Consider the following 22,322-nt stretch of genomic DNA (forward strand, 5'->3'; position numbering starts at 1 on the left):
TGTCAACAGAGAAAGTGATGAATTGGCGGAAAAACTGCAGAGAACAGCGCAAAGTTGATTGTTCGAGTGTAAGTTGCATTCAGGTGACTATTACGAGGTGCAGAACGGCGTACAGCTGATTATATAATGCAATAGTGGTCAATTGGAAAGCATATCCCTTACGACCATGTATCGGACATTTGTTCGTATGTCTACTCCAGCAGACGTTCGCGGTGTCATCCGCTTCTTATCTGGGTTTAGCGATGCCAACGATTCGCCTGGTGCAACGAACATTCGAGTTGTACGATAAACGACTGGAAGAATGTATGCTGTTCTGACGAGTCAAAAATTTTATTTCACTACGTGGATGAGCGTCTGTAAATTTCGCGGAGATATCTCGTGCATGGAGTGGTGTATAGTAATATATGTTTACATACCAAGAACTACGCTCTCCAGTTGTATTAGATGAAACCATGACGCATCTGGCTTCGTGATCTCCTAGCAGTGAGGATACATTAGATCATATTACAGTTTCTACCTCGCACCAATAGTATCTTCTACAATGATAACGTACTTAACCATTGCGCACATCTTGTGCACGAATGGATCAGCTCAAAAATCACAGCTGCCACTCGGATTACTGCTGCACTTATGACGAAAAAAAAAAAAAAAAGACATATACATTATTAGGTAGGTAGTTATAAGTTCAGTGATTGATCAGTACCTATACAGAGTGGTCAAAAAGTAGGTATACAGACCTGCATCGATCAAGTATGACATTTTACTTTATTAAGATAACGAATTTATTTGCTTCGGTTTGTTCCGAGGTTAAAGATAAGTGAAAAGAAATTAAGAACAAATAATGAAGAAACTAAGTTAATACCTGTGTGGATAATAAGTAAATGATATGAAATGCCATGAGCCGATTAGTACAGGACTGTATACTTACTTTTGGGCCACCCTGTATGTATTACCACACAGCTAATTTGTCATAAACCCCTGAAGTCTACCTTTTTTAAACGTTTAGCTATCGACACAACATCATAGTAACTTTTTCGCCACAGCAATTCTTCTCCTTTTCTTCCATACCCTACAGGATCTGAAAATATCAGTCGCTCACAATACTCCCGCAGCTTCATCCGATAGGTTTCCAAACTCGCCTGGAATAAGTCGCTGCATGTCTGAGCTCGTCCCTGATGTTCGTCAAGGTACCGGACAGCATCAGATATTGCTCTGAAAAAAAAATATAAATATATATAAAGGGGTTGGACAAAAAAAATCTAAAACGTTTGCAAAAGTGCGAAAATCATACCTAGTTTGGTGTGGGGCATCCTTTTGCGTTCAAAACAGCTTGGATCCGACGTGAAATGGAAAAAATGAAATTAAATCTTTGAGTTTTATGACCCACGGTTATGACGGTTAGGCTAAAAAAGACGGTGATAATGAGTAATGAATGAAATGGTGGAATGAAGAAAGTGGGAGGAACCCCGGGGAAACCCACGCACACGGTGTTTGTCCGACGTGAAATGGACTATACAGCTCCTGAATCGTGGTTTGTGGAATTTTGTACCATTGTTCCTCCAAAACATGCTCCAGTTCCTTAAGGGATGCTGGTGGGTGGTAATGAGACTAAACACGCCTTTCTAACTCAGACCACAATGGCTCAATGATGTTCAGATCTGGTGATTGTGGGACCCAGGGGAGGTGTGATAGCTCCTGGTCATGCTCCTCAAACCATAATTTCACAGTTTTTGCAGCGTGCCAAATCATCTTGGTAGATGCCATCACCATCAGGGAACAATATTTGGGACATGGGTAGAACCTGGTCCCCCAAAATGGCCTCATACGCCTTAGCATTCATCATTCCATGCAGGGCTATGATGGGACCTGCGGAAAACCACGATATCACTGCCAATACTTTAACAGAACTACCCCCATGCTTTACAGTTGGGAGCAGACAGTCTGTAGCATAGGCCTGCGACGGTGTTCTCCATACGTAAACACGACCGGTTGTTGAAAACAAGGTGAATGTCGATTCATCGGACCACATTACGTGTTTCCACTGCTCGTAAGTCCACACCACCACTGGATACGCCTCTTCGCATTTACTGCTCTGACCAGCGGTTTGGCGATAGCGGCCCTGCCATAAATTTTCATTTTATGAAGTTCCCGTCGCAATGTTTTCGATGAAACCGGGTTCTGTAGGCCGGAATTGAGTTCACAGAATTGTCTTTCGACCACTGTTGTACTTTGCAGACGTCATTTGCCCATGAATTGTGTATGCCCTCGTGACATTGGACATACTGCCTTTCGATACTCGCATAATATTCGCCACTGTTGCCACTGAAGCTTCAACCAGACGGGCACCAACAATCATGCCTCTTTGGAAGTCTGACAGGTTGCCCATTTTACCGCACCATTTTCACACCACGACACTCACAGGTGAACGGATTACTGCTGACGGAAGGGGAAGGTCCACATGACACATTGAAAACAAAAAAACGATCGGCAACCGCAACACCCGTTGTACAGTGGAGGGTCAAACGTACGAATCCTGTATGAAGTGGTTTTAGATTCTTTTTGTCTACCCCACTATATATATATATATATATATATATATATATATAATTCCATAGATACCAGTCATATTACTCACAAGTTACTTTTATGTACTACAGCCTACGATGGTTAGTTTTATTGATCTACCTATGATGGTTCAGTTCAAATCGGTTGTTCCTCCGTTATTTAATTGAACCAGCATAGGAGTTCATGGATGCAGATATTGAGTTGTTCAAGCTCAACAGGACCTGTGATGCACAATCCATGTGGTCTGACCAGTTGAACACTGACCTCAAGAATGAAACCTGAAATTGTGTGACGGTTCAAAGACTGAAGTGCGTGGCACAGTGCATAGGCATGGTATGACGCAGATGCGAGTTCGATTTGCGGTCCAGTTTAGGTGTTTTCACTCTAGAGGTTTTTTTTCCTATACTGTTTGTTTACTGAAGTACAGCGTCCCATTCGCAGCACAGAAGCCCCTTTCTTAAAAGCAGTAATATGAGACGTGAATAGTAGAATAAGAACAACCGGAATGCGTTCAAAAACCAATGCTCTACCACCAGAAATTGAGCCCGAGTTCACGAGAAAAACAGGCGCACGCGCTAGCATGGAGGTCAGCAGGGAGGACTTTTCTTTGTCCGTTAACATACAAAAAAGGTATACACTCTTCCGTTAGACATATAAGTCATTTAACATATTTCCTCGGAACTTTTGCAGTCTGGCTAGCAAGATTTTATATTTATCAGTTATACAGTATTTCCGAGTCAATGGAGCTAAATTCTACATTCAAATATCTCCTTAATTATCTGACCTGACAAACAACAAAGTCCAACCGAATCTCAGAAATATATATATATTTTTTAACACTAGGAACAGCATATCAATGATTAACATAAAAAAAAATGCGCTATTTATTCAGACCTTTTTGAGCATCATCTCACTGTAAGCACGGGACAAATGTATACATACACTACCTCCAATGCCCATTCTTCGCACAGGAAGAATATATTTATGGGAAGTGAAATTCCTTAGAATGCGCACTTCAATGAAACTGAATATGTATTTCAAAGAATAAGAACTCGTAAGATACAGTAATTTATAAGGACACCTAAGATGTTCTATTTTAGGCATGAATTTTGAACTCCATTGCCCTTAGTTCCTTCTCAACCAATGTAGAATTTAAACAACATATATTCTCTCAGAGAATCAAACCTCTGACATAGGCGATGAAACTTACTGTTAAACTACTTAACCATTGAAGTTTCTTTCCAAGAAATTGTGTTTCCATTAAATACCCTCTTCCAGTTCTGTTTGGAATTTTATTAGTAAGTAAATAACAATAAAAATGACAAATCACAGATAGTCTTTATCAGAGTCCTTGAGTCTTAATTTACTTGTACTCAATCTCTGAAGTGCGTACAGCTCACAGATGACGACAAGAACCCTAAAACAGGGGTAGCAGGGAAAGGTCAACGTCACGGTCAAATTCATTTTCGATTTTTGAGGCGTAGTCTATACTTAGATGTCGTCTGCCACTCCGGGTAAAGTTATATGCGTGCTATTTTGTGGTGTCATTTGAAACCCCCGTGCGAAAAGTGGGCGAGCCCATACCTACGTCACACTACTTCTGCTAGGATTCTTCTCGTCATCTGTGAGCTGTAACTCCTTACGTTTAAAACCAAGTTTTCGATGGCTGGATTAAGTGGTTTAGAAGTAGATAACTGTTGGTTTGTTGATGACAGCTTAGCGGCTTTAACAGCAGCGTGGTTATATCACACGTTATCTTACAAACGTGGGATTCAATCACATACGCTCCCACCAGGAATCAAACTCTGATCTCCGCGCCAAAGACATGTGCGCCAGCCATTTAGCCACGAAAGAACTCACTAGAAGTACATAATGTGAGTGGAAATTTTTCGCCATTGTTTCTCCTTCAAACTTGTTGATTGAATGGTTAATTTGTATTTAACTCTAGCAGTGAGCAGACATGCTATAAAGAATTAAACCTACAGTTTAAGGAGAAATTTGACGCAATGTAATGCGTTTAACGCTCTCCCACTGCAAAGTGAACTTTCTCGTGGCTATATAGTTAGCGTACCCGCCTTTGTTGGTAGAGACTACAGTTCGATTTCCGGAGAAAGTTCATGTGCCTCGGATCTTATCGTCAGCTGAGATGCATGTCTCCTATACTCTTGCTTCTGAAAGGGACGCTAAACTCCAAACCAACCACCAGGGATTGAACTCCGAACCTTGCTAACCGAAAACATGCGCATTAGCCACATTCTTTATTATTTTTAAGTCTAAACTGAAACTGAAGCACTAAATGTACCCGCCGTTTCTTTTTTCTCGTTTCATTTTTAAACATGTTTCTTTCATATTTTTCTTTAATACATTAAGTTTACTCACCATTATTCTTTTTCATATTATGCAAATGACCGAGACACACAGAAACGCCGAGGAGAATTAAAAAATGCACATGCTTTTCAGTGGAATTCGAAACAAAGATAAACTCCGCCTTATAATTTGCAGCCAAACGCTACAAGACCACTTATCTATGGATAATAGCGACAAGATCAAGAACTAAGTTTTTTTTCTACACTTATCGTATTCGCTGCTATTAGAAGTTGAATAACATCGCTGGATTTTGAACTTTCTTGAATTTAAAAATTTATGACACATTAAATATACAAAAATGTTGTTTCCATCTGCAAATAATAATAATCATTGATAGATCAAGTGGTGGCTACTGAACCTTCGTTCCCATATTAGTCGATCAACATAAAGAACAACACTACCTTACTACTCCATGTCAAATTTTTGGGGTTGAGGTCTATTTTTTACAAGTGTACAGGAGGTGGCAAGTAACGCCAACGTTTCATTAGCAAATATAACTGACATTTTTTTTAATGCTAAAGTAACCTATAATGTAGATATAATTTAGTGACACTTATTGCCTTACATAATGCAATACTGAACAACTGCTCGAAATATTGAATAAACAGTTTTTCTTATATTAACATCTTTCCACATTGCTTTCTGCTCATGAGTACAATTAGAGACAAAAAAGAAAAAAATACAAAGAAAACAAAGAAATGATTTTTTTTTTTTTTTGTCACCCTACGCTTATGCCCTTTAGACTAGAGGAGACGAATGATTAATGGAAGTAATTGATTGTAAAACAAGTTTTTATGCTATCACTGAGAATCGAAAGCGGGTCTACGTGAACATTTGAGATAAGACGAGTGGGATCTGTGATTTGGTTTAATATGTGTGTTTTAATTCTATATTACACAGCCATACATGATACATGAATTTTCGTTGCAATAAAATGTAGATTTTTTTACTTTAAAATAAATAATTTCTAGGAGCAGGATTCGAACCCAAGCTAAAATAAGCAGTTCTACAGAGATCCATGACGCTAACCACCAAACCATGAAACCATTACTTCGGACAGGCTTGAATCATTCCGTATCATCCAGTATGCTATGTTTTCACTTTTATCTTTTTGAAAGTTATAAGTGTATTCTACATGTCAATTATATATTCATTTGGCGGCAACATGAAGATGATCTATTGCTCTTGTACGACAACGCATGTTACTCTTTGTCAGAAATGAGGGAAAATAAATTTCCCTGTAAGCAGAGATCCGAGGGACGTAAGGATCAAGGTGCAATTTTTTGAACTCAGTCTCCGGAATGTAGTCTATGTTTTTGTAACCAGAAGTGTACCTTACTTTTTATTTTTGTCATAGCAATTAACACTGCATTCGCAAACTGCTTCGTATATTTCTGATGAAGAGGAAACATTCGTGTAACGTAACAAATTGGTGATTATACTTCATTCTACGTAGAAAGTAAATATTATATATATATATATATATATATATATATATATATATATATATATCGACTGTTCTAAAAATGGCGCCCACGGACCACAGAGCAGTATTCTACAAGTCAAAATAAAGCTATATATATATATATATATATATATATATATATATATATATATATATATATATATTTGTATACCTTTCGGGTCCTCGTCTGGAGACACAAATTGCACTAGGTGGCAACGTCGCAAATAAAGAACCGTAGAGCAGATCTACCAATCTATCAAATAGTCACATCAATTCTTTGCAGATGTCAGCTAAAGTCGATATAAATAAATATTAGCAACAATTATTACTGTAGCAATCGATTTAACTACATGATGTACTCAAAGAGTAAAGCTAATGGTCCTAAGTTAATCTGCGACGTTGCCACATTGTTAAATTTTGATTCCCTACAGCGGCTGAAGGAGGCCCCGGATAGCATAACACAATAGAATTTTTCGCTTTATTTTGGCCCGTAGAATAGTACCCTGTGGTTCATGGGCGCCATTTTAGAACACCCTATATATATATATATATATATATATATATATATATATATATATATATATATATATATATTAGATTGTTAATTGTACATCGTACTCAATACCATATTCCAATGACCTCATCGTATCTTATTTTTTTCCTTTTCTTTCCTATCTACTAAATAATACGAATATTTAATTTTTTGGTAATAAATCAACCTTACCGAAGGAACTTTGGATAGTTCTACAGATATCCCCCTCCCCATACATTGATATTTATTACGATGAAACATTATAATACGAACTTAATTCGCTCCGCAACCCCGTTCCAGTTCCAAGTTTTTTTTTTCTTTAAAGTAATAGAAACTGGATTAACCTGCTCCCGGGTCCCACGAACTAAATTTTTCACAATGATTTTAAACGTACATACGATTTTAAGGCAAAATATTAACAATTAGGACCCATTGCGAATAAATACACTTTCCGACAATTAACTGAACGACAAAAATGTGTAAGTGTCTCAAGCGCAGAGAAAACGGTAAACACTAACACACACGAACAACGTGCTGGGCGTTTGGATTCCAAAATAGTGTTCATATTTCGGGGGCAATACTGTATTCACAAATGCGCGCGAGACAACATAAATGAACTCCCATTTTAATACGTTAAAGTTACCATATTATTTACGCAAATTATGTAGAAGAAACATTTTAAAAGTCGTGTACCGTAAGGGAGGTAGTTAAATGATTTTTTTCTCTGCAATGCCGATGGTCTGATGTGGTGTATTCAATGCGCTATGTTTCCTGTCATTATTCATAGGAGCAGGTATAACATGTTTAACTCCCATCACTGTTTTTGCAATTAATTCAATAGTTCTTATTGTGGTACTAAAGGATATTGATTTAAGTGGTTACGCTTACTATAGTATTTATTATATCCTCATCGCGGAATTCAAAATAATTGGAGAGCTCATTTCAGAGATAATTATCCGAAGATTCTGTAAAAAGTACCGGCTAATATTATTTCAAAATCAATGGCGGTTTTTAATTTATAGAATGAGGGAAACAATAGTTAGAACACCAAATACTACAAATAACTGACATATTTGATAATGTACCTGTAACTTCTTCAATCACGCAATCATAAAATTGACCATCATTTTCAGCTTGTTGCAACTTCGCCAGCTTTTTTTCAATGGATATCAAGTATAGGTCAGTATAGGATGGTATAGTATAGGTCTCTTAATCTTGAATATTTCTACAGAATGTATGAATTCGTCGAAGTGCAAGGCAATCGTATCTTTTACTTTTCTAATGCTATATCAAGTGTTCCGCAGGAGAATTGGTAACTGCAATAGTGGCAATCAAATTAAATCTTATAGAATTTCCTAGATCATAAGAATCCAGTTCTTCTTAAATAGATGAAAAGTATAGGAACACTCCATGCTAAAGAATCATTTCTGCAATATGCAATGCAAAGTTCCGTCCTAAGCAGTGCGAAATCGAAGTATTGCCCATAACTGTCTTTCACTGAAGGAAATTCTGCATCTGTGAATAGCTTCTATATATTTTTTATTAACTAGCTGAAGAACAGCTCTCTCAAATTACTGAGTCTGGTCGTATATGTCATAAAGTTCACAATATAAACGATGATGGTAAGTTTTTTTGTTGTTTTGATAACGAATTCGCCCGGTATTTCTTACAATGTTAGTACGTGTATAATCGGGAAAGACATGAATGTGGCAAATTTCATGCCAAAACAACAAAAAACACTTTCTTGTCATTTAGCAACATTTTGTTTTACTCATTCTACTTTTCGTATTTATAATTCTTTTCCTATGAAATTTACATTTCCCGATTAAACACATAGTATCAGTATTAAAAGTACCCTGCAAAATCATTATCAAATTATATTCTTACAAGACAGTTATAGATATGCGACAATCATTTTGAACATGAGTACCTATCTTCATTTGTGCAACGCCTCTTCCTGCAAGGTCCTACCTTTGTTTCACAATCGTTCCATACTGAATCAAAATTATTTCTTCTATTTTTCAGAATTTCCTGTATCCTTTACTTTTCTAATGCTATATTAAGTGACTTGGTCTGGAGGAGTACGACATACTGGGAGTCCCTTACATAATTATTTCGTCGAATGGGAGTAGCAAAAAGCAAAACTCTTAGTCAGAAAGCATATAAACAAATCCCAGGGCCTCATGATAAATATCTTTATCCCACTGTCGTGGGTTAGCGAACAAATTCGTCAGATCATTCTTGTGCTCTATTGTTGTTTCAAGATTGTAATTCCATCTAGTGGAACACACTTTAGGAAATACTTCTTTAGCTCCTGAATCCAAAGCTGCCTTCCGAATTTGAAAAGAAAGAGGAAAACTACTGAATGTCATGAAAAAAAAAAAAAAAAAAACATTGTGTGATAACTGATACTGACTGCAAAAGTACTAAATTAAGTCGGTGTGCTGAATAACGAACAAATAAGGTATATATTTATCTCTTGCTTTTTAGGCCACTAATTTTTCCGGATATGAGTGTAGTACCGTCATAACACTAAGCGATTAGTTTGGAACCATATCATACTTCTCCAGTGTTTGGAAAACATGTTCTGCTACAGCATCTACACAGGGCTGTAGTAGATGGTACACGGAGGTACATGTCGTATACCCACTGCTTAATCTTAGTGATTAGAGTGTACCTTCTGTTTCAAAAGGTACACTCCTTTGTACCTTTTGTTCCTTTTTTGTACCAGTTCCTTTTTTCGTACTGCTGCTTTTTAAAATGATGAAAAAAGCGGTTTTATATATATATATATAGGGGGGCCTGTATTACTAGCTACATTAAGAGACTTGCTGAAGGCACAACGTAACTAGTGACTTCTCAGTCAAAATCTGAGTTCGTATCTATTGGGAAAATTTCATCGTTATACTTAAAAATCTATTTGTACATTTTCTCTGCCATTTCACGGTCTTCCACTATAAATGGTTCATATCTATTTAGCGTACGGAGCGAAAAAAAGACAAAAAACACTTCACTACATCAACATCAGAAAAGAAGTTCTTCAGCTGTAATGTGTTTGTGAAAATGAAATGAAATCTTTTAGTTTTACGTCCCACGCTTATGCCGGTTAGGCTAAAGGAGACTGTGATGATGAGTGATGAATGAAATGGTGGAATGAAGAAAGTGGGAGGAAACGGGAGAACCCCGAGAAAACCCACGCACACGGTGTTTGTCCACCACAAAGTTCACTTGGCGGGGGCTGGGATCGAACCCGGGACCCCAAGCACCAGAGTAATGTGTTTGTGTCACAGATGTTTACAAAGGCATTCAAACTTAGCAGACCTTAAAAAAAAATTTCAATAAATACTGTTTTAGTATTTTACTTTTAAATTGTAACTTCCTGCCAAAAGAGAAGCTGCCATAACTGCCCCACTGCATAACAATATAACGCCGTTGATAAATCATACTATTCATTGTAACAATTAATATATTACTTCTTATAGTGCTTTGGAACATGGTAAAAGCAACTGCGTCACTAAAAATATTTTTTGAAAAGAACGACTAGCTTAAAAAATAACGCCAGGAAATCCCCGTTCGGCGAATGGAATCATTTTTTTTTTCGGTACTGCTTATTATAGCTACTAAAACCAGTTTTCTAAAAAGTAATTACCCTTGTATTCTATATATGTTATACTAAATAACACACGCTTGTATTGTATAGATGTTATACTAAATAACACATATTATACTGCAATGAGCTATAAAGCTGAAATAAAATAACAGACAAATTCTGACCAAAGCATATATTAACTAATAAATAATAGCGTTACAGTTTCGGCAAATTAACTTTGCCTTCATCAGATTATGAATAATGTCATCATCAGGATAATGTGTCTGATGAAGGCAAAGTTAATTTGCCGAAACTGTAACGTTATTATTTATTAGTTAATATATGCTTTGGTCAGAATTTGTCTGTTATTTTATACAAGAAGTTCCAAAGCTAGAATGAGTGGTATTCAGAAAGCTGAAATATATAAAAATTATACGCCACTGCCAGAATTGCCTCACATCACCATACAATATATACCTACGAAAGAATCCAGCTCTCGCAGAAATCACAGCAAAAATGAACATCCGATTTTTATCTAATTAAAATATTTCAATTCGCATTTCGACACGTAATGAATATTGTTCCACACCCACACAAAAATTGTTTCAAGGGAAGAGCTTATAAATACACATTCCCCGCTCACAATAGCACGGCACAATACGCTGAGCTGGCTCCTTCTGACTAAAGTGCGTTGCGCAATATGCACGTGAAGATCTACGTGGTAGAATAGCTGTCTCTATATTCACTTCTGGCGTGTTTCGACTTAAAAGAAGGCAAAATAAAGAATAATGTTTGAATATAAATAATTTGATAGATTACATCCACCCATTTCAGTAACTTATATTATTATTTTCTTCCTAAAACACAGAGGATTGACTCATTCTCTATACATGCCGCTGATTTTTATTCTTTTAAGTTAAAATTTCAGGTATTTATTATTATTTTTAATTTTGACATATAGTAAGCGTTGGTGGAGGAAATGAAAGCTTGAACCCAAAAAGTACATAGTTTATATTAACTGTCGTCTTTGATACTTTATTTTGATATCTTGTAATTCTCAGGGACGGGCTTATTTTTTAACATGTGGTTTCCAGTTTAGATTCAGTGTTCTCCATTGTAATTTTGTACTCTGGGTTTAGAGCAATAATTACGTCATTTGCTTGTGTCTTCCCTGCTAGTCTAGTGGGTAGAGCCTTTATTTCTTAGGAGTCGGGTTATATGTTGGTCCTTGGTATAATTTCCTTCTGAAATTATTTTATACATTGAATGTTTGAAGTTCTGATTAATTTTGAGCTATGCTGATATAAGTCTTTACTTCTGGGAAAAAAAAAAAACATACTAAATAAATCCTGAAGATGCCAATTTTGAACTACACATTAATAATAAAAAAAAAAGTACCAGAGTTTGTCTAACCCGAAACGCGCTACTAACCCATGCACGAAAAGAAAGATTCAGATTCTTCTTAAAGTAGTATACCAGCCATGAGATCCATCGAATTGCTCATTTGACCGTTATATATATATATGTGTGTGTGTATTGATACAACAAAATATTTTACTCAAAATATATTAATTTGAATAATTGCTTTTATTGCTTTCAGATATCACTGTTACAAGCCATAAACTATATCAATCCAAATATCCAAAGCAAAGAAAATTGTAATAATTTCATCAGAGACAAATTACAATAGAATTCCAAATTGATGTTCATACACGTTTATGCTCTCATGGAATTTCAATCTTTACATAAATTTTGAATGTATTATTCGATTTGATTAATTACAATTCAATAAAATTAGAATAATTACATTATTTGGCTTTCATTATTTAATTGGACCATTCACATTGGAACTTTTGTTCATTATAGTATTATGGGTAGCCATCTACGGAATCTAATTAAGACTGAACACACTACATATATATATATATATATATATATATAAACCACGAAATCAGTACGGGCTGATCCACTCTAATCCTTCCCTAACTGCAATAGTATACGTCCCACAATAATGAATAAATACAAAGAAAACTAACCATCCTAGTCACTTATGCATTGAATATATTGAACGCATGTATTGCTACAATCTATCTTCTTTATAAATCAATTTCGAGGTAGTAGCCAGTACTATGCATCTAGCCATGAAAGAGAATACCATTACACTATAACTATTCCTTGATGATGATCTATGAAATATATACGTATGACACGCAACTACAAATGAAAAAAAAATCTAAGTGACAGACTATTGGTGTTACTATGGAACGCATTTTTAGCAATCTACATATCAAGACCTAGGCCCTACATCTGGGAGACAAAACGTTTATATTCTTGATCAGCACCATCCTTTAATCTAACCAGAATAATCATTATAAGTCAGTCTTATTATAGGAAGGGCAGCAAACTGAAGCTGAATTCCCATTGAACGAACACATGAGCCTGAATTATATTCTACACGATTTCTTTAGATGTTTATATAGTAACAACTATTTCCCATTGTGACAGCCCGAAAACTACATTGATTATGACTAGTTGTAAAATTTCCGGAAATTTTGAAGCGGCTGGTAAAAAACATTTTTTTCCGGTTTCTTTCCGGAAAAATTGAAAAAAATATCTTTGCATTAGGTTAGTTTTACTAGTAATGGAACAGTTTTTTTTTTCTTTCTTCGAAGGCGTGAAAAATGTAAATTGAGGAATTTCAATATCGTGAATATTTAAAAAAAAAAAAAAAGCAGCATTCGAAAATAAAACAGTTGTAATTATTCTTAAAAATTTATAGTCTGCACTCATTTCCTTTATGTACCTTTTAGTCGTTTACTCCTGGTTGTGCATTAACCACAGAAATTTTACAATTGCATACACATCTACCATCATGAAGCGTTTCTGTTGCAACAAATAGGGCTCTTGAATGAAACTGAGTTCTTAATGTGCTCTTTGATCTGGTGAAATGTTGTTAATTTTAACCAAATTACTTCTTAAAAGTAAGAGCAGTGGGCAAATCTCACTAATACTCATGAACTAAAACATATAATTTCTATTATTTAATATTCAAATACAGACTTTAATATAAACTTTATGTACAGAATTTTCTTTGTAAACAAATACCTGTTTTCTAATGCGACAATTTATCTACATATATACAATGAAAGTGGCTATATTTGTGACTTAACAACTCTTAGAGCCACCAGATTGATCTCGATAAAAATTTTCAACATAGATGAGGTTCGGGCCTGGGATGGATTTTGCCATTTCACTTTGAAAGTGCAACTTGCAGGAAGGACGTGCGGATATATATTGAAAATTACCGATCTTACTGTCGAATCCATAGTTTTTGGGGCAGGTGAAATGAATAGTACCACTTCCGATACCATTTAAATCAAAATTCATCCTCGTAACTTGGGGCGGGGGAGAGGGGAAATATATTTTAGAAAAATGATCGAAAATGACCAATATTAGTGTCGAATCCATGTTTTCTGGGGTCCTAAGATAAACATTTAACACTTCCGATGCTGTTTAAATTCAAGTTCAGTGCCGCAACTTGGGGGAAGGAGGAGTGGTAGATATATAAGAATGATCGAAAATGGCCGATATTAGTGTCGAATCCATAGTTTGCGGGGTGGCTGAGATGAACAGTGACATTTCCGATACCGTTTAAAATCCAAATTCAGCTCCCATTAGTTACTCCTAAAGGGGGAAACTGACATGTAAAAGCAAATAAAAATGACTGATACTATTGTCGAATTCATAGTTTTTGGGGGTCCGTAAGTTCATTGGTAATAGTTTTGGTGCCCTTTATACCCAAAATGAAACTATTCTCCCCGTGCGAAGAACGGGTATTCTGTTAGTCTTTAATAATAACGAACGGAAATTTCACATGTTAAATTCTTTAATATATTTGTCGCTGCTCAAACTTACGTACTTGTGCGGTGTTGTCTGTGTATATGTAAATAAGATCATCTCTCTTTTTGAGTTGTTCGAACAATTTACAAATAATAAAGAGGGATTTTTGGCAGAAATCAGAAAACTAAAAAGTAAAATTAAAACCTGTTGCTTCAAGTATGTTTCCTGCTAGCGAAATACGTTGTATGCATGCTGGAGATACGTTACAGCAAATATGATTAGTATCAGGTGAACATAATTCTTAAATTATATTTTCCGGGTTTTGCCAATATTTCCGAACAAAAGATTTTTTTCTAATGGGTTCAAAACTTCCGGAAATTTTACACAGCACAAGGACAATACGTATCTCTATAAAATATATACTATATTTGAATTTAACATACTGGTATTAACTAAAATGATTCTGGCCCTGTTATTTAACACTTCCCTGCCATAAAACGATAATTTTATAAGATTACTTAAGATAATTTAAATGCGTCTATATTAATTAATCTAACTAGGATTATATTTTAGGATCTTTTGTGGTACAAATATATTTGTTGCCACAAAATTTGCCTATTCTGATAGAAGAAACATAACTACGCAATGATCTAAACTGTAAACTAGTAAATATAAAATAGTTTACATTTTAAAAGCATAATGTAGTAAAATATTGGAAAATTTCAATTTTTCCCAATATTTCCGTTTTTTGCGGGCCTTCACAACAATAATTCTGACTAATCCTGATAACGAAAATAAATTTGTTCGAAGTTAATCTTATATCAATACCAAATGTAAAACTGTAATAACGGATTTCATTCTCTAGTAAAGAAATAGCGAATTGGAGACATTCATAGGAGATGGATAAGATGCGTGACGCAACGCTAACTTAGGTACACATATTAATAACTTGAGATATTTGCATATTTAACTAAGCTGAAATTGTCATCACAGTTACTACACATGCACTATATCACCACGGTAGCATTATGATGGCAGCTCCGTCGTCGTCATCTTGGGTTGACAACTTCAATCCCTGATAATTAAATATAGGAAATTCGGTTACCTGAACTGCAGGTACTTCTACCCGTAGGCAGAGAATTCCTGACATGAGTGAGACTCCGACTCTGCTTTCCTCTCTTTCAGGGTTGGATTCCCCTCATGTCCTGATTTCTACGTCTACTAAATTCTAGTCCACTTCAAAATGGCGTCCATGGAACCATTAGCTCGTCGGTGGTGTAGCCAAAACAGGTTAAATATAAAAAATTTTGACGGGAACTCCGTTGAGATCAAAACATCACAGAGGTTCGTGCAAAAGTAATAATTTAGCACAGGTTTGTCCAAATTAGTAATTTTTCATCTTAAACTTTTTTTTAAACGTATAGGAGTTCCCTATCACCTTTTTTCCGCTAACTATATCTTTTCTTCTAGGTATATAACATAACTACTCGCACAGTAACTATATATAGTAATTATTTTGAAACACCTACGAATTATTCGTTGTTGCAACCATGTATATCTTAATATTATTAAAATTGAATCCTATCTTTTTCCTGCTAAACTTTAACTTTCTCTAAAGACGTTCAGGATAATTTCACCTCACTCACTTATTTGGGTCAGGTAACAGCAGACACAGCCTATTAAACAAAAGAGTAAGGTATTACTTGTTATTGATAGTTGAATAGCAACTGTCGTCATCAGCCTCAAGCTTCATTAACACGAAGAAGACGATACTAAATGCATACTCATAACACTCTCGTAAACGCGAATTCTCGTAAGCATTGGAATATTATAAAACTTTATAGTGTACGTAATCTAATTTACAAATTTATTATTTACACCTTATGTCAGTCTTATTTACTAATTTACGCTATTTAAATGTTCAGAGTTAGTATAACTTGCCAATGTCAATACAGGGTGTCTATTAAAATTCCAAAATGAAATTCCGTGACTTTTTCTTTACCAAATCATAAAATTTCCTAACATTTTCAAGAGCGAATTTGGGTACGAATTAGGCCGAATCTTCATGCATGCGATAGAAACGTACTTTGCTTGCGATTTGGTAGCATCTAAAGCCGACTATAGACATTTTTGGTGGTGAATTTTGACGTTTTATAGAACAAAATTTTCCAATCTGTACTTACATTTGTACAATTTTAAAAAATCGTGACCCAAAAGCTAAACTTCGTGACTTTCATGACCGTTTTCTGATTTCGTGACAGATAGACACCCTGCAATATTATCGTGGTAACCTTATACTAAAGTTTACGAACCCTGCTCCCGCCAAGTAAACTTTGTGGTGGACAAACACCATGTGCATGGGTTTTCTCGGGGTTCTCCCGTTTCCTCCCACTGTCTTCATTTCACCATTTCATTCATCTCTCATCATCACCGTCTCCTTTAGCCTAACCGGCATAACCGTGGGACGTAAAATTCAAAAATTTCATTTTCATTTTAAAGTTTACGAGAGTGACATCATCCATATTGACTTGTTTACTTTCACCCGAACAATAGCAAGTCAACAGTTGCCTACGGCTTTGGTCAAGAATAGTAACACAAAAGCAACTATAGTGAATCAAAGAAATAATCAATGGAAAATCAACCTAACAACAAATACACTCCAACAAACATATTAACGGTACCAACGCTGCACTAACCAACTATACGGGTGCCACAGAATAACAACACAGACAACATCGACAAAAAAATCAATGTACCGTTACCGGTAACTTACAATGCTAAGAAAGAAAAGTACTGTGATACAAAGTTTATTAAGACTTCAAACAAGAAATACTTTAAATAATTATGGACTCACTAAATGAATCGATTCCTGAGGAAGTCGAATCGGAATCGATTCATTAAATGAAATGCCTAAAATAAAGACTTGTCATTTTTCTCGTAAGGGATCACATCAATTTGCAGCATACATATCAATTTGTGCGCAAGGTATTTGGGTAGTAAGGACTTTGGAAAAAAAAAATGCAGTTAGCATCTCCCGGAATCCATCGACGGCTCAGAAGCACGTCCTATGACTTATAGTGAGAAGTTGTAAACGAATGGTTAAATTGAGAGTTGCCCCTCCGTTTTTTATTTAAAAATTAGGAAAATTTACAGGAGAAATGGAATAAGTTGATTTGGAGTTGTCATGTGATGTGTTTGGGTAAGTTTGGCAGTAAAGTTATGTTTAATACGAGAAAGGATTTGTACAAGTGGATACCATTCTCAAGACGCGGAAGGTTTCGATGATTCAGCAGTATGGTAGTCGTATAGGATGACGAATCGGTGCGTTGAATGTGACATTTCCGCATTGACTTTTACAGAATTATGTAAGTATAATGAAGAGAATCTATTATTTTTTTATGAGAACCACGGATTACTAAATTTAAGTGATAATTGAACCTTCTATGAGAACCTGTTCTAGTCTAACTAAAGTCTTACCGGGCAACCCAACCTAGCCTAACCTAACCCATTAAAACATTTTTAATCTTTTAACTGCTTTTTTGTAGGTTTGAAACTGGAGGAGCACCTCTAAATGTAAGCCTAAACGGATACTAGGAATCAAAGTTAGCAGTTCCGACAACACTGAATGAACCTAACCTAATGTCAATTCTACATCAAAGTTACAAATAACGAACCGTAACCACTACCAAGTGAACCAGAGCCACAACCAAGTGATTTGGGAAAGAAACTAAATAATACCCCTCAAAAATAAGGGTGTAGAATATTTCAGGAAAACATTTAAAGCAAGTGAAAGAAAAATATTTTTAATTTAACAGTGTATTGTACATTTGCATGAATTGTATATTGAAAGGTTGAAGTAATACTTTAAATAATAATAATAGTGTGTTTTGTATGTTATATAACAGAATTCTTAATAATGTACAAACAAGTACCTATCTTAATTGTAGCAGATGGAAGTGCTGCTAGAACTTTTAACATACCTTACACAATAATTTTCCTAAATATACGCATTATCTTTGTCACCTTTCCACTTCATAAACGATTTACCGATGTTTAGCCTTTGTAGTACACGGTCACAAAATATCGCGCAGAAAACATAACCAAAATACAACCCTAACACCGTCATTTGTTTTCTATCTGCAAAGTAAGCAAATTAGTTTCATACCTGTACAGACGCCTTGTGAGCTCTACGGTTTCATTTCTGACGTCCGGAATTGGCGTGTACAATTTCTTCATATTGTCAGCTCATCTTACACTTGAAGTTCTCAATATACTATTGGCATTTCTCAGAGAAATGTTGTAATAGAATTTTCTTTTCATGGTATCTTCCCTTCACACTCTTCATCTTTCCTCAATAGAGTGTGCTAAACAGTGTTGCCAACAAGTTGAAACAAAAAGTCGCTAAATAGGAGATGAAATGACTCCAATTTTGGGTGAAAAGTCGCTAAAAAATTTTTTCGTGGAATTGTGTGTGTGTGTGTGTGTGTGTGTGTGTGTGTGTGTGTGTGTGTGTGTGTGTGTGTGTGTGTGTGTGTGTGTGTGTGTGTGTGTGTGTGTGTGTGTGTGTGTGTGTGTGATATAGGGATCAATTCAAGCCATAGTACTATCTACGCTACAGGAACGCATATGGAAGACTCATATGTAACTACAAATAATTTCGTTTTTATATATTTCTATCTTTATATTCAATTTTTCTTCAACGAAATCAAAGATGAGTTTAGAAAAATGAACAAAATTAAATATCTAGAAAGAATCTTACTTCACTTCTACTCACGCTTCTACAGATAATCTATTTGCTATCGGTAATATATTATTTGTGCCTCTAAACAGAAGCTCTGTAAACTAAAGGACATTAAAAGCTGGAGTTGGTTCCAGTTAGAAGGTAAGAGATAACAGCAATCAAAGCAGGAATATAGAGATAAATATTATGTACATTCCCCGCTCGTCAACATCTACACTGAGTCAAATAACCAAAAGGAAAATATACATATATCTGAACTGATTCGAGCTAATAGTACTTATTTTAGGACAAGTTGTTCGCTGCACAAAAATCGCTAGATTTGTAAGTAAGTCGCCAAATCGTCATTCCAAAATCACCAAAAAAGTCGCCAATCGGAAAAGTTATTTTTTGTCGCTATCCTGGAAGGCGAATCCCCTAGATTTAGCGACTTTTCCCCCAAATTGGCAACGCTGGTGCTAAAGTCAAAAGTCAACATCTGACGCAACACATGTGTCTAACTGTGAGAAGCCATTGAAGATCCATTAGTAATATTATTATAAATGATCAAATTCCTTTTTTTTAAAAAAAATTCCAATTACAATTGTGACTGAATACGAATGTTCAACACAGTATTCTAGATCTGATAGATGTCACATAAGGAAACACATTCGGTAAATGGTAGAAAAATACTAATTTACACATTGAAGAGCATTTTCTATACGAGTATGCATCAACGCAACACAAAATCTGCGTTTTAATTCACGATAATAAGCATAGTAGGGCCTTTCTATTTCAAGTGTGCCCTTGCTGGTGTTGCTGTCGATGTGTGTTTTCCCGTACCTCCCTCAAAAGAAGAGGGACAGGCTGCTATAGTCGAGATCCCTTAATAGTTGGACGCGGACAGGGTTACCATTCCGAATTATTTCCCGGAGTTCGCTGTGCACTGTCTTGTTAGTCACTCTAAGTAGCTTACGAATTTCACTCGCCAAGACCAAACTACTGAATGACAAATTTGCAACACAGCCGAGGTCATTCACTTCTTCTCCCAAAGCAAAGGGACATTTCGTCCACAAGAAGGCGGCGGTACGTTTCACATATTTTCCGAGGGCACAGCTGAAATAGACAGGCTCTAGCTACCTATAGTTGACTTTCGATAAGTTTTACACTGGCTTTCGCTTTAACTTCGCACTACGTTTACGGAAACAGTTATAGAATAAGGCCTTGTTGCAAAAAGTGCGAAGCGTAACGCAGCCAAAAACTTACAAAAATCAGTGGCATATGTTGTCGACTTCCGGATCTACCGGCGGTTGCTCTAGAACATCACAGCTCTCTATACTGGAAATGTGACAGTGGTGCCCCCCCTTATGTCCATGACGCACCCCCCGATTGTCTACCCGTAGGTGTACATCCATGAAAAAATCTTCTTAATTTTTACACTCCCCCAAACATATTTATACAGATTTTTTACCCCCCCCCCAAATATTTCAATGACACACTTTGCGTCATAGCCCCCCTTGTGGGCACCCCTGAATGTGATAACACTGTAAAAAAAATTGAAAAAAGTCTTGGTGAAAAAAGACTTCGTAGCTGGGCAACAATTCCTCAGGGCGGCTATCTTAACCTTTGCCGTATTCTTTTCGTAAGAACAATCGTGCACTGCAGGACGAATCTCTGGCGTATTGGACTTCATGTCGTCTTCTATGAGCTCTACGTCCGGAGCTGCAATTGTTGTCCTAGATCTACCTTCTCTGGGCGATAATTTGGCACAGCTAAGTCCATCATGCTGGTGTCGATATTATCATTTGTGAGTAGTTCGTCGGACACAACCATGTGCTCAGGTAGGCATTTAAAATGCATTCTGGCCTTGTGACGCACGACCAATAATTCCACTTCACTGAGCTAGTGTCAATACATGACGACTATGCGGACGAGCCATGCTATGTGGCTTAACTTGTCAGAATGAATGATTGGACGATATATTGCAAACAACAAGCATGATATTCCTGTATATGCTTCCCAGCAATAATTGTGTAACTCCGTTTCTGTAACAATAAAAATTTATTTTTTCCATCGAAACTATATAGTCGACGACAATGGCATTTCTACTTATTCCAGCATAAAATATTAAAACGTTAGACCTATGAAGAACCGTAAAAATCAACATGTCGTCGTCTATGAGCTCTCAAGAAAGGACACTTGGAGTTGATTTGAACAGTGGTGTTTTCCCTTGATAGTCAGTTGGCTTAACCACTAGACCACGACACTTAGCTTTAGCCTACGTTTGAATTTGTTGTCATTGGTGTCTTTACTGGCAATTGGATTCCGTGTTCTAACTTCGAATCTTCTATGATACTTTCCTTTGTTTTTAACATTCTTTCGTATTTCTCTTATGTTGTGTTCGTTGTCTACGGTATGAATTATTTTGTATTTATAATTTCTTCACTCATACGTATTGTGTATATACTTCAGACTTTGTGTCGTTTGGTGGGAAAGTGCAATGAAAGTCTAAAACAAAAAAGGAGTTGAAGATGTAAGTTATTCATTTTTAGGAAAAGTGACAACATCATAACAGAAATATGGAGGAATCTATGAAGCTAAGAAAAGCAACGTAGATTAGAAATGGCGCTACAAAATGGAATTACTAGGGAAGATGTCAATTACAACACATTCAGGACCTCGTATGAAATCTGGTTAACAAAAAACAAATAAACAATAAACAAATAAAGTAATGATTAAAAAGTTGTCCTGGCCTAAAGGCTTAGGGAACCCGATTACTATCCCAAAGAATACAAATCGAATCCACTGAAGAAATCTGTTTATAATGTTTACAGTGTTTGATAGATGATTATAAACTTTTCATTATTTTACGCTAAAGTACGATTAGATGTTATTGTTCTTGGCGATAGAATTATGACGATGAAAATTAAATTTGTATGATCACGAATACGCTAATTTTTAATTTAGTCTCTTGTCATGTGGAAAACTCGAAACATTTCGGATTGATGGCTCTGAACTTTGATGTAATTGAATATATATCGTGGTTCTATAAGGATGAGGTTTAACATAGACACTGCACAACTGGTCCCTACCTGGAATCAGATCCTTGACCACGCGCACTTCTCAATTACCTAAGTTTAGTTCACAATCATTCGCGCTCGGGCTCATTTATTTCAAATTGGGCTCGTAATTGTCACAATCTTAAATTGGCTCACACTCACTCAGAGCCAGGGAGTAATCTACACCC

General features: G+C 36.0%; 1 protein-coding gene across 2 annotated transcripts in view; it reads right to left on the reverse strand.

Moving 5' to 3' along the window:
• The window catches only part of Smg5 (Smg5 nonsense mediated mRNA decay factor), a 153,223-nt gene extending 134,495 nt beyond the window's left edge, over positions 1 to 18,728 (reverse strand). The window contains exons 1-2 of one of the 2 annotated variants that reach the window (XM_081734090.1): positions 18,524 to 18,728; positions 990 to 1,212 (exon numbers count right to left, since the gene is read on the reverse strand). In XM_081734090.1, the coding sequence (XP_081590216.1) occupies positions 990 to 1,212; positions 18,524 to 18,594 (294 nt within the window). In that variant the 5' untranslated portion in view covers positions 18,595 to 18,728. Of the gene's footprint in view, positions 1 to 989; positions 1,213 to 18,338; positions 18,473 to 18,523 lie in introns of those variants that run through there. The other variant, XM_081734091.1, reaches the window with a different exon arrangement.
• Positions 18,729 to 22,322: the final 3,594 nt, after the last annotated feature.

This window comes from Thermobia domestica, chromosome 12, assembly GCF_964235325.1.
Source record: "Thermobia domestica chromosome 12, izTheDome1.hap1.1, whole genome shotgun sequence".
NCBI lineage: Eukaryota > Metazoa > Arthropoda > Insecta > Zygentoma > Lepismatidae > Thermobia > Thermobia domestica.